Source organism: Bufo bufo, chromosome 2, assembly GCF_905171765.1.
Source record: "Bufo bufo chromosome 2, aBufBuf1.1, whole genome shotgun sequence".
NCBI lineage: Eukaryota > Metazoa > Chordata > Amphibia > Anura > Bufonidae > Bufo > Bufo bufo.
In genome coordinates, this window is record NC_053390.1 from 580,610,016 (window position 1) to 580,622,950 (window position 12,935).

Consider the following 12,935-nt stretch of genomic DNA (forward strand, 5'->3'; position numbering starts at 1 on the left):
TTTAGTCCGTACACAAGAACCCTCAAAGGCTGCGGCGGTCATGGCCACGTCAAAAAACTGTGAGAGGGTGCCGAGAGTGCTACCTCAGTAATTTGACATTAATGACATATCCTACAGCTAGGATATCAACATAGTTATCGCAAACTAACCTTTTTAAATCTATTAAAACTTACATTATTCACTGCACCTTGGAGATTATCATTCTCCATACAAGAAGATTTAAGCAATTCTTCCAATTCTTTAAAACGAGTTTCCAGTTCCTGTAAAGAACACCAAGAAGAAGTTGAAAGATGCATTGCATCGAGTATTTCTGCCAAATGCTCTCAAAGAATATTACCTGTTTAGCCTGAAGCAGCTCATCTTTCTCCTCCAGAGCGGCTGAGAGCTATAAATGGCGGGATAAACGGGAAAATATTACAAACCTTCAAGAGGGAAAATACACAAAGTGGGGCAGGCATACTAAGACTGGCGTGTCATATGCTAGTCAGTCTAAAGTCTGCAGGTACAAAAAGGTGGCAAATTTGTTAAGCGGCACAGGCCTCTTAAAAAACTTGGCACATCTTCCAGCAATTTGTTTGCTGAGATCGAGAGATAGATATAGATATATATATAGATAGATAGATAGATAGAGATAGTTATCTCTCCATCTATGAGCTGGTGTAGATTTGAACTGTAATTTACACTAGTTTATCGTATAAATGATAGTAATCTGTCGCATTGCAAATCTAAGTAAGTGTCCTACAACATTTGGCCTAAAAAATACTTCACTTTATAAAAATTGCCATGTTAGTTTTAGGAAAAGGAGCGGTCAGCAAATAGCCACCTGCAGAACCCTGCAAGAGACGCGAATGCAAAGGTCTGCTCCCTATTACATTTTGCAAAAACACGGAGTGGACAATGTAACTACCTTACAAACTTGTAGAGCTGAGCCCCTGTGATGAACCACCCAAGAAGCCCCTACAGCCCGGGTAGACCAGCTGTGATAAATAGGAGGCCTTCTGCCTTTGGCTCTGTACTCCTTAGAGACAGCCAATTGAATCCAGGATGCAATATATTCGGGTTTGTTAGAATCCCATTTTTTTTATTTTTTTTTATTGAGGATGAATTCCAAGTGAATAGAATTGATTTGCTCATCTCTAGTATCTATATTTATACATTTCTCCTTGTGCTTCATAGGCCAACTTTATCTCTCTCTGAGATGACTGTTTGATTAGCACCATTTTGGGGTGCATATGACTTTTTGATCGCTTGCTATTACACTTTTTGTGATGTAAGGTGACAAAAATGGTTTATTTAGCAACGTTATTTTTTACGGTGTTCATCTGAGGGGTTAGGTCATGGGATATTTTTAAGTTTTACACAATAGCTTTTTTAAAAACGAACAAAAAAATTTTTAGTGTCTCCATATTCTGAGCCATAGATTTTTTTTATTTTTTGGGCGATTGTCTCAGGTAGGGGCTCATTTTTTGCGGGATGAGGTGACGGTTAGATTGGTACTATTTTTTTGCTGTTGTACTTTTTATGATGTAAGGTGACAAAAAAAAAAAAAAAAATGGTTGATTTAGCACAGTTTATTTTTTATGGTGTTCATCTGAGGAGTTAGGTGATTTATTTGGGGAAAATGACGTTTATTTTGACTTGAAACAATTTTTTTGGGGGAAAAAAAACTTGATTTTTCACTTTATTTTTTGTCCCATTTTGGGGGTCTAATCCCTTTACAATGCATTCCAATACTTCTGTATTGGTATGCATTGGCTGTATGAGTAATACAGTGTGTATTACTCATACAGCTTCCGGCCTGTGAGATCCAGGGGGCTGGATCTCACAGGCTAGTGACAGGAAGGCAGCGCTGATGCCTCAGGAAGGCATCGCGCTGCCTTCCATGCCATCGGTCCACCTTGTTCCGATCACCGCCCCCCCGCCACGCGGTGGTGATCGGAAGTATATAGGACGTACCGGTACGTCCTGTGTCCTTAAGGATCGGGACATTAGGGCGTACCGGTACGCCCTATGTCAGGGATGGCCAACATGAGGCTCGCCAGCTGTTGTAAAACTACGACTCCCAGCAAGCCCAGACTGTCTACAGCTATCAGCCTACAGCAGGGCATGGTGGGAGTTGTAGTTTTACAACAGCTGGAGAGCCACAGGTTGGCCAACCCTGCCCTATGTCCTAAACAGGTTAAAGGGTTTCTGTCACCTGAAAAATTGATATTAAGCTGGCTGACATTCGCGATGTGCTAATGTCAGCTGAACATAACTATATTAGTGCCATCTCACTGCCTGCTGCCGTTATTGAGAAAAATATAACTTTTATAATATGCCAATTAGCCTTTAGGAGCAGGGGGGGCGTTGTACCTGCTCCTAGAGGCTCCGTTTGCCCACCTTTTCACACCTTTCTCTTGATTGACAGGGCCAGGCAGCGCTGCTCTCCTCCCGCCGGCCATGTCTGCAGTGTAAATCTCGCGCCGTTCAGTATTCGGTGCAGGAGCATTAAGGAAGTCGTCAGCAGCCGCCGACCGTCCTTCCCTCACTGCGACGAATACTGAATGTTGCAAGATTTACACTGCAGACACAGCCGGCGGGAGGAGAGCAGCGCTGCCTGGCCCTGTCAATCAGAAGGGCGTGAAAAGAGGTGGGCAAACGGAGCCTCTAGGAGCAGGGGGGGCGTTGTACCTGCTCCTAGAGTCCAATTAGCTCATTATGAAAAATTTTCTTAATAAAGGCTTTAGGCAGTGAGATGGCACTAATATAGTTATGTTCAGCTGACATTAGCACATCGCTAATGTCAGCCAGCTCAATACCCATTTTTCAGGTGACAGAAACCCATTAAAGAAAAAGGGATACAGTGCTATGACAGTGCTATTAAGTAAGCCGTACAGAATCTTGACCCTTTAATTACTCTTATTGAATTATGAACACTTGGTTTCAATAAATAACTATTCTTCCACAAACTACAAAAAAAATAAAAAATTTTTAGTCACCTGGTCTTTTAGGTGTTCAACTTCGCTAGGTAAAGATTTGTACTCCAACAAGCCCGCAACTTCCTGCTCCAAAGCCTTCTTTTCCTCCAAAAGACTGGCCAACTGCTTGGAAAAGTCTGCAACCTGCTTATCGAGTTCCACGCGAGACAGGAGATCTGCAAGCAATACAAAGGACTATAACGCGCGATAATGGATTTAATCAGAAATAGAGTTCTATGTAGTTAGAAAAACACGACTGCTCTCTTTTTGAAACAGCACCACGTTTGTGCATGGTTTATTAGTGGTAATGTAGCTTCAAGCTTCACCGCACACAGACCATAGACAAAGGGTGCTAATGTTTCATGAAGAACGTGGCCAAGGGTTTCTAATTTCAGAAGCAGAAATCCTATACCTGACCTATAAGGGCCACATATGAACCACTAAAGCGCCTATTATTTTCAAATGTTTTTATTTAAGGTTGACATGAGAAAAAAAAAAAATAGACACATTTTAATTAGAGCAGTAATATAGATCAGTATTAGCTGTTACACATCTCTGGTGATGGTCCCAATACAAGCAAATAGAGCAATATATTAAAGTCATTTCCTACAGCGCCTATGAGAAAAATGTGTATGCCCTGAAATAATCAAACCTAAATGGATATAAAATTCGATCTTTATTAGTATTACATAAAAAAAAAATATTTTACATTCCATAGTTGTATTAAAAAGACACATAGAAGTCCACACTGTACAAAGAGGAGGGACACCTGGAAGGAAATTGGGCAGATACAAAAGGTACCAAATATATTGGGGGAAAAAAATGTAATACATGTAAAGTGCTAGTGCAATATATAATACTCTATAAACATTGATATATATATATTTTTTTTAAAACACCCAAAAAGGGGGGTTCCAACAGAGAAAGGTACCTCTTATTTAATATCGCACATACAAGTCTAGGGCATTTATAGCATATAGCATATGATTGTTTCAGCCCTAATACTATTACTCGATTGAATCGATTAATTCGACACAAAAAAACCTTGATGCAAATTTTTTGCATCGAGGATTCGTTTGTGTCATGTGACCACAGAGCGGGAGTGAAGCGCTTGCCATTACTTACCGCTCCATGGTCACCCACCGGCCCGTACCGCGCTACACTGGATCCTGACACATCAGGTCATAGAACACGTAAGAGCGCACTATGACCTGACGCTGTGTGACATCAGGATCCAGTGCAGTGTGCGGAGAAGAGGAAGGAGCTGTGGAGCGGCGCCCCTACAGGAAAGGTAAGTATTTTATTTCACTGGTGCTGGGGACATGGCACTGAAGGGGGACAGCTGGCAATGGATAGCATGGAGGGGCAGATGGGAGTGGGGGACATGGAGGGGCTTATCTAGTGGCACTGGGGGACATGGAAGGGGTGATCTGATGGCACTGGGGGACATGGAGGGGGTGTTGGGGACTGATGTTAAAAAAAAAAAAAAAAAAAAAAAAAAAAAAAGTCATATTAGATTAGTCGATTAATTGTAAAAAAATAAAAAGAAAAATCGATAGAATACTCAATTATTGAAATAGTTTACTGCAGCCCTAGATAGTACATATAACCAGAGGGGTATGTAACAAATCCCCTATAAAGCCAACAGCTCATTAGACCAACTGCATGCTAAAACGCCCAGGGATGTCAAAGTATCCACATGAGATCATTACAGCCCGTGCACAAAATCCATCCCAGTGTCCCTCACTTACCCTTACCCAACGCGTTGGCTTCAGCAGGGGAAAGCGGGGTGGTTGTCATGATTATATAGGCAGATAGTTATCAGTAACCAAGATCACCTGTATACTATATCCCACATAGTGTCTTCCAGCATTAGCGGGTTGGAATGAAACCTCCCACATCCTATTACTTTTGCGATCAAATGGGGAGTATTCCGTGCGCTCATTGGAGCACACTGAACTACTCGCAGTCCCTTGAGATCTCATGCAGGGCTGTTGCCATTCACTAAAATGGCCACTGCTACCTTGGCATCTATGACGTAAAGCCGCAATGATACACCCAGGTCACATGATTGTGCACTCGGCAATGTATTGTTGGAAATATGCACCAACGGGATATACAGTGTTATAATTACTGAAGGGCACAAAAGGTGAACCTAATTTTAAGAGTTATATAGAATCTAATTTCAGATCACGTACCATGATTGAACCACACAACTCATATCAGCTATATGGCAGTCACATGACCGCAACTCGTATCATGAGGACAAATTGCAGATATCTTACTTAGAATAATGCAATTTCATCCCTTATATAGAGGGAAAAAAACAAGAACAAAAGATATATCATAATATTAAGACTCCAAATAAAGTCCATATAGGGGCGGCGAAAGTAGACACCGCTTGTACGAAATTATATAAACAGTTATAAAAATGAATATGTGTAAACACAAATGTGAATGAAATATACTTAACAAATGAGTGAGCCAGTAATATTAGGGTAAGTATACAAACACGTAAAAAGGGTTTTCTTGTGTGTATATATACTTAACCCTGCAACATAAAAAGTTAAAGTGCCACACGTGAATAGTGCAAAATAAGGCTACTTTCACATTAGCTTTTTTTGCGGATCCGTCATGGATCTGCAAAAACGCTTCTGTTACAATAATACAACCTCATGCATCCGTCATGAAGGGATCTGATTGTATTAGGTCTTCTATAGCCATGATGGATCCATCATGAACACCATTGAAAGTCAATGGGGGACGGATCAGTTTTCTATTGTGTCAGAGAAAACGGATCCGTCCCCATTGACTTACATTGTGTGCCAGGACGGATCCGCTTGGCTCTGCTTCGCCAGACGGACAGCAAAAACGCTGCAGGCAGTGTTTTGTTGTCCACCTCCAGAGCAGAATGGAGACTGATCAGAGGCAAACTGATGCATTCTGAGCGGATCCTTTTCCATTCAGAATGCATTAGAGCAAAACTGATCCGTTTTGGACCGCTTGTGAGAGCCCATGACGGATCTCACAAACGGAAAGCCAAAACGCGCTTGTGAAAGTAGCCTTAAAGGGGTTGTCCCACTAGAAACACTTGTGCTCCTACCACTCTTGTCAGCTCTATGGGACTGCTGGAGAGAGTACAAGCGCTCGGGCAGTCCCACAGAGTTGTAGGAAGCAATAGTGCACATGGATGGCCACTTTCATTCAAACAGGAAAACACAGTGCCCCCATTATCATAATTGGTAGGGGCCCCAGTGGTTGGACGCCCACTAGAAAACCTCTTTCTTTTCACATAGTTACTGTTAACTAGAATACTTATCATAGAATTTAATACCATATTCAAAACAAACCTTTTTAATGTAAAGGTTTATTACTTTATATAAACCTTTATAAAATTCCGCCAATATAAAAACGGAAATGAAGATGTATGTGAACAATGACTTTACCAACCTTTGGGTACTTTCCCGACCAGGAGGCCGTTGAGCTGGTTAATCTCATTAAAGGTGTATTGCAGTTCCTTCTGCAAGTCGGCCTGCATCCTTTTGTAATTAGACTTCTCAATCTCCAGCTGCTTTTCAGAATCGGAGGCGTCTTTCTCCCTTTTCTCACAGCGAATTGAGAGCTCATCCTATGCAAAAGACATACACCGACACAGTCAGCAAACTTTGTAGTGTCCTGAAAGTGCCTGCACCAATACAAATAGCATGTAAAAGCATGGGTTTTATTTGTTGGGATGGATCTGCATGCATCAGGGGGGCAGTCTAATCCATGATTGACAGCCATCTCTGTATAACCTGTTTATAAAGTCACTGATGAGACTGTCCATTTTGCTTCTGAACTCGGAAAGACCCAGGATTTTAATGGATACTTGACAAGTTCAGCATGCTGGAGGCCTAGATATGCCAGGATGGCAACAGTATATACACAGATTGGGCAAGTATCCTGCCAGTCCCTGGTGTCTGGAGAAAGGAGCTGTACTCACTTCTTGGAGACATCATAGTTTACAGTAGGAATGAGCAAAACTAATTGATGAGATCAACCAGAGTTCTTCACCTGTGAGGGTCTATCCCTGCTGGTGAAGAATTTCCCTCCATCACTTGACTGACATGGCTGGACATCTCACCCGACCCTCACAATCCTGCGCAGATGCTCAGTAATGGCACAAGTGCAGCGGCTCTGCTGTGTCGCCGCTACCCAGAAGTGTGGTGGCACTGCTTGAGGACCTCTGAGCTTGTGGAGATAGGTGCTAGATTGTAAGGCTGGGTGGGATGTCCACGTCTGTCTGTCAAGTGGCCGGGGGAAATTCTTCACCAACAGGGACAGCCGCTTGGAGATTAGAATATGGATGATCAAGTCGATTTGTCTTCAGACATTTCTCTGACAAGTCCTATTGAATTCCGCTGCCATAAAGCACACCTAACCGGCTGTACTGCCTATACAGATAGTACAGGAAGAGTATCTTTAATATGCCAGTTCCATGGAGGCTTTCATATATAAAAAGATACATTAACAAAACAGCTGAAGAGCCTGAATATATTTCACGATTGGGGAATGCATCTATATTAAAGCAGTGATCCTCCTTACCAACTTGTCCTTCAGCTCCAGATTCTCACTCCTTAGAAAGGCAGCTTCCTTCTGAGCGTCACGAGTCACTGTTTCAGCATCACTAAGAGACTGTCTCATTTGAAACACTTCTTCACACAGCTTTTCTCCGTCACCCTGAAGAGAAAACATCACGTATTATGCAGACATGTACAGATACATCATCTGTTTTTTTTTATGGCTACAAGTCTAAAACAGAATACCAAGGATGAGGAAAGATCTGAATAGCTGACTTTCTTCTGTAGTAGGTCAGACTTTTTCTTCAGTTCTGCCATTAGTTTTTCTTGCTCTTTAAGTAGTATGGATTTGTTCTCCAGGTCATTCTAAAAACATAAAAAAATAAGAACATAACATGCTAGCAACACAATGGGGGCACATTTATTAAGACCGGCGTTTTAGACGCCGTTCTTAATAAACCCTTAAGCCGGCGTTGGATCCCCTTCATAACTTCAGCAGATCCTTCGCCAGTTCTAAAGGTCTTCCTAGCTTTCTTACATTTAGACCTCTTCCTAAAACGGGCTTAGAAAACGGTAAATGGGACCGGCCTGCCGACCCGCCCCCTTCCCACAATTTTAGACCTGGCATAAGCGGGGAGAAGTCGCAGATTGCAGTGCAACCAGTTGTTTCGCCGCAATCTGCGCCTAATGTCTTTTGAAGCACCTTTTTGATGGCTTTGTAGGTTCTCAAGATTTGTCAAAATGGGGGGAGGAGAATTTTTAACACTGACTGTAAAGACTCATCAAGTTTGCTGGGCGACACAGTAACCTAAAGCAGGTCTGAAGACGTAAGCACGCCACCACATTGTATGTATGTATTTTAATGGAAGATAATAAAGGCTTCAACTTTTTATCCATACTGGCTTTATGGAATTCTCCTTTTTTTGTACTTCCATGTACTTAGCATGCCACAGAATGATCCAAGCATGCGCACAGCGGTATAAATACAGAACATATTGCATCACGATTTGTGTAAAAATATAAAAAAGCATTTTAGGGACAAAAATAAAAAAAAATTAAATGCATATGCAGTAGGGCTGCACGATAAATCGAAAAAAATTATCGAATCGCGATAATCGGCAAATGCGATTTGGCCGACCCGAAAATGCTGCGATTATATATGAAGGGGCCCCGCTCACATAACTGGCTTTGTGTGTAAAGTATTTTACTAGTGTGTGAAACAAGCTCTCTCCTATTGATAACAGGTCCAGCCTCTGTACTCACTGTCACTATGAATGCACTGCAGCGAGCGGGACCGGCCGGCTTAGTAACGCTCCTGCTTCCTGAAGTGGGAGGAGCGTTACTAAGTGACGTCAGTCACACACCGGCTGGCCCGTTCGCTGCAGTGCATTCATAGTGACAGTGAGTACAGAGGCGGCCATGTTATCAATAGGAGAGAGATTGTTTCACACACTAGTAAAATACTTTACACACAAAGCCAGTTATGTGCGCAGTTTAGGACACATGAGGGGGGCCAGCATAAGACACACATATAGCATCTTATGCTGGCCCCCCTCATGGCCCTATGTGTCATAGCACACATCCCCCACAACACAGCGCCCTCCACAGATCCCCCACAACACAGCGCCCTCCACAGATCCCCCACAACACAGCGCCCTCCACAGATCCCCCACAACACAGCGCCCTCCACAGATCCCCCACAACACAGCGCCCTCCACAGATCCCCCACAACACAGCGCCCTCCACAGATCCCCCACAACACAGCGCCCTCCACAGATCCCCCACAACACAGCGCCCTCCACAGATCCCCCCCAACACAGCGCCCTCCACAGATCCCCCACAACACAGCGCCCTCCACAGATCCCCCACAACACAGCGCCCTCCACAGATCCCCCACAACACAGCGCCCTCCACAGATCCCCCACAACACAGCGCCCTCCACAGATCCCCCACAACACAGCGCCCTCCACAGATCCCCCACAACACAGCGCCCTCCACAGATCCCCCACAACACAGCGCCCTCCACAGATCCCCCACAACACAGCGCCCTCCACAACACAGCGCCCTCCACAGATCCCCCACAACACAGCGCCCTCCACAGATCCCCCACAACACAGCGCCCTCCACAGATCCCCCACAACACAGCGCCCTCCACAGATCCCCCACAACACAGCGCCCTCCACAGATCCCCACAACACAGCGCCCTCCACAGATCCCCCACAACACAGCGCCATCCACAGATCCCCCACAACACAGCGCCATCCACAGATCCCCTACAACACAGCGCCATCCACAGATCCCCTATAACTATGTCATACCCAGCCGCGTCAGTGGCTCATATGGGAAAATCCAAACAAATAGACCTCTACCACAATTCCCTTAAAATATCGCATCGCATATCGTTATCGCAATTTTTAGGGCCCTAATCGCAATCGCACAAAATTCCCATATCGTGCAGCCCTAATATGCAGCATGCTTTAAAACCACAACAGTAAATGCAGTGTAAAACATGAATCCCATTAGTTAATCCCATTGTTTGACTAATAACCAAGTTTTATGCAAATTAAGACTACAGGATAGAAAGTAGGCCATAAAGCTAGGTCTACACAACGACATTTGTCGCGCGACATTTTGTTGCTCCAATGTCGTGCGACAATTGGATTTTTTGCGACTGTTGCAGTCACAGCATGTTGCAGTGTAACACCATAAACTATCATTATAAAAATTGTCGCGCGACAAATGTCGTCGTTTAGACCTAGCCTAACGGAGCAGGACTATCCTTCAAAAAGAAGAAGAAGAAGAAGTCCTAGAAATTTGCACCTAAAAAAAAAAAAAAAAATTTAAAAAAAAATTACATTTATTTTTACAGTAAGAACGGAACTACACCTAATAAGGAGATTTGCAAAAGGCCAAAGAACAAGCAGAATGCATGGTCTCTGAAGGGATCCAGATGTTTGTAGAGAGCAACAGAACTCCAAAATGGGATTTTAATACACTACGTATGTGTACCGAGTCCGTAGTGATGGAAATAAAATGGGAATTTGCCTTTAGTTGCCAAATTGGACAGATTTTCGATACGAGAAAATCTCACCTCAAGTTCTTGATTGTACACTTCAGCATTCTCAATTAACTTCTTTAAACTGGAAATTTCATGGGTTAGTTGTGCCTGGAAAGCAATAAAGCAATAGGGCAGGAAGCATTAGCAGGCATTTTGTTGATTAGACAGCCATCACCGGAGAGGAAAGAATAAAATAAAAAATAAAATCACAAGTTTAGGTGAAATAAAGGGAAATGAATCCCCATCCCAGTAATTCAGCCACCAGTCTAAATACTATGCACTTTCTTCATGACAATAAAAATGGCTTAATGAGTTTTCGGGCCCAGGTGAGTACTGTGGACACCCTTAAGGAATACTATTAACACATACTGCTCCGGTCTTACCACACCAGATTGTGTTCGTGTATAAGCAGCACATTTTAAAGTATGGAGAAAGTGAACAGTTTTTAATTGTTGAAAGACATGCAAGAAAAAAATCTGGTAGCCCCTCAAATGTGACGTAGCCCAATTAGTGGGCCAAGAATGCTGGGATCTCAAGAACATGGATGCAGCCCTCATCAGCAGAGGTGGCTGCGCACCCATAGTCCTGATCAATTAGCGTCTTTGGAAGAAATGGACACAAAACACCACACACAAATATCGAAGTTAACCCCCTTCCAGCAGAAGCCATTTGGACCAAAAGTCCTTTGTTTCAAAGTCTTTATGTGGTAACTTTGGAATGCTTTTATTCATACAAGCGATTCGGAAATGGTTTTATGATGACACATTGTACTTTATTCTAGTGGTAAATTTTAAAGGGGTTCTCTGGGAATGGTTTAAATTGGCCGCCAGCAAGCTGTCCTTTAATGTGAGCAGGACGGGTTAGGCTCCTGTGCAAATGGCGGCACACTAGTCACTACACTGCTCCACAATAGATGTTAATGATGGGATCCTGCCTACGATATGCCATCATGGCTGAGCAGCCTGACAGGAGAATTCACCAATATGTAGTATATGCAAGTGCCAGAGCATAGTGTGTAGTGAGGCCTCATCCCCCTAGTGGTGGTAACCAGTACCACTCACATTTTGGCAGCTAAATCTCTCGGAACCCTTTAACCGATATATTGTTGTATTATTATTTCAAAATCCCTCTGCTCTTAAAGGGGTTGTGCTACAATTAGGGGTGGGCGATATGGCCTAAAATCTATATTGCAATATAATTTTAAGCATGTGCGATATATTGTTTTCTATATTGGGGGGGGGGGGGGGTTCAAATTTATTTATTTTTTTACTTTTTATTTAATAACTATTAGCCTCCTTAAGGGCTAGAACCCTTGTCATATTCACCCTAATAGAGCTCTATTAGGGTGAATAGGAATTTACACTCTCCCTGCTGCCCATGGCAGCCAGCCTCTGATGTGCGCCCCCCCCCCCCCCCCCCAGCCTCTGATGTGCCCCCTCTGGTAACTCAAACCCACCCCCCTCCCTCCCCAGTATTAATCATTGGTGGCAGTGGCCACAGGGTCCCCCTCCCCCCTCCATCATTGGTGGCAGTGGGCAGTTCCGATCGGTTACCATGGCAGCCAGGACGCTACTGAAGTCCTGGCTGCGATGGTATGTTAGTGAGCAGCATTTTACTCACGTGTGCCGTGGTCGCTGGGCGCTCCTTCTCATAGGTCTGCGCGGCGCATTGCTAATGCTATAAGCATTAGCAATCCGCTGCACAGACAGAAGGAGCGCCCGGCGCACGTGAGTATAATGCTGCTCACTAACATACCATCGCAGCCAGGACTTCAGTAGCGTGACTCCTGGCTGCCATGGTAACCGATCGGAGCCCCAGCATTACACTGCTGGGTCTCCGATCGGAACTGCCCACTGCCACTAATGATGGGGGGGGGGGGGGGACCCTGTGGGATATGGCCGGCACATTCATTGGTGGTGCAGTGGCCACAGTCCCTCCCCTCCTCCTCCTCCTCTGTCCTCATTGGTGTTCAGCGGCAGCCGCGCACAGTGGGGAGGGAGGGACTCCCTCCACTGTGCCGGATGGCTCATCAGGAGAAAATGGTGCGCGCAGAGAGCGCGATCATATCGCGGTCCGGCGATATATAGCGAAAATCCATATCGTGGCCCAAATTTATATCGCATATCGCCCACCCCTAGCTACAATTAATGTTATTTTAATATAATTCACAAAATTTACTTATGTGATAAAAATGCTCCATTTGGGAGATACTTTCTTTACTTCATTATAATGGTGCCTTCTAATGTTTAACCTGTATAGTAATGTGCATGTCTACATACTGAGGTGGTCGCACATGCTCAGTTCCATTCTTCAACCACCAGTCATACTTACTGATAGAACCCCCCCCCCCCCTTCCAG

At 44.0% G+C, this 12,935-nt stretch overlaps 1 protein-coding gene across 7 annotated transcripts in view; it reads right to left on the reverse strand.

Annotated features, from left to right (window-relative positions):
* The window catches only part of CENPE (centromere protein E), a 118,215-nt gene that overhangs the window by 81,039 nt on the left and 24,241 nt on the right, over positions 1–12,935 (reverse strand). For 6 of the 7 annotated variants that reach the window (XR_005776334.1, XM_040418233.1, XM_040418232.1 and 3 more), the window contains 7 exons: positions 10,611–10,685; positions 7,766–7,885; positions 7,545–7,679; positions 6,411–6,588; positions 2,982–3,136; positions 338–385; positions 174–260 (listed from right to left, as the gene is read on the reverse strand). Coding sequence is in view for 6 of the 7 variants with exons in the window: in XM_040418233.1 (XP_040274167.1) it covers positions 174–260; positions 338–385; positions 2,982–3,136; positions 6,411–6,588; positions 7,545–7,679; positions 7,766–7,885; positions 10,611–10,685 (798 nt within the window). In the remaining variant the exon portion in view is untranslated. The remainder of the gene's footprint in view (positions 1–173; positions 261–337; positions 386–2,981; positions 3,137–6,410; positions 6,589–7,544; positions 7,680–7,765; positions 7,886–10,610; positions 10,686–12,935) is intronic. The other variant, XM_040418234.1, reaches the window with a different exon arrangement.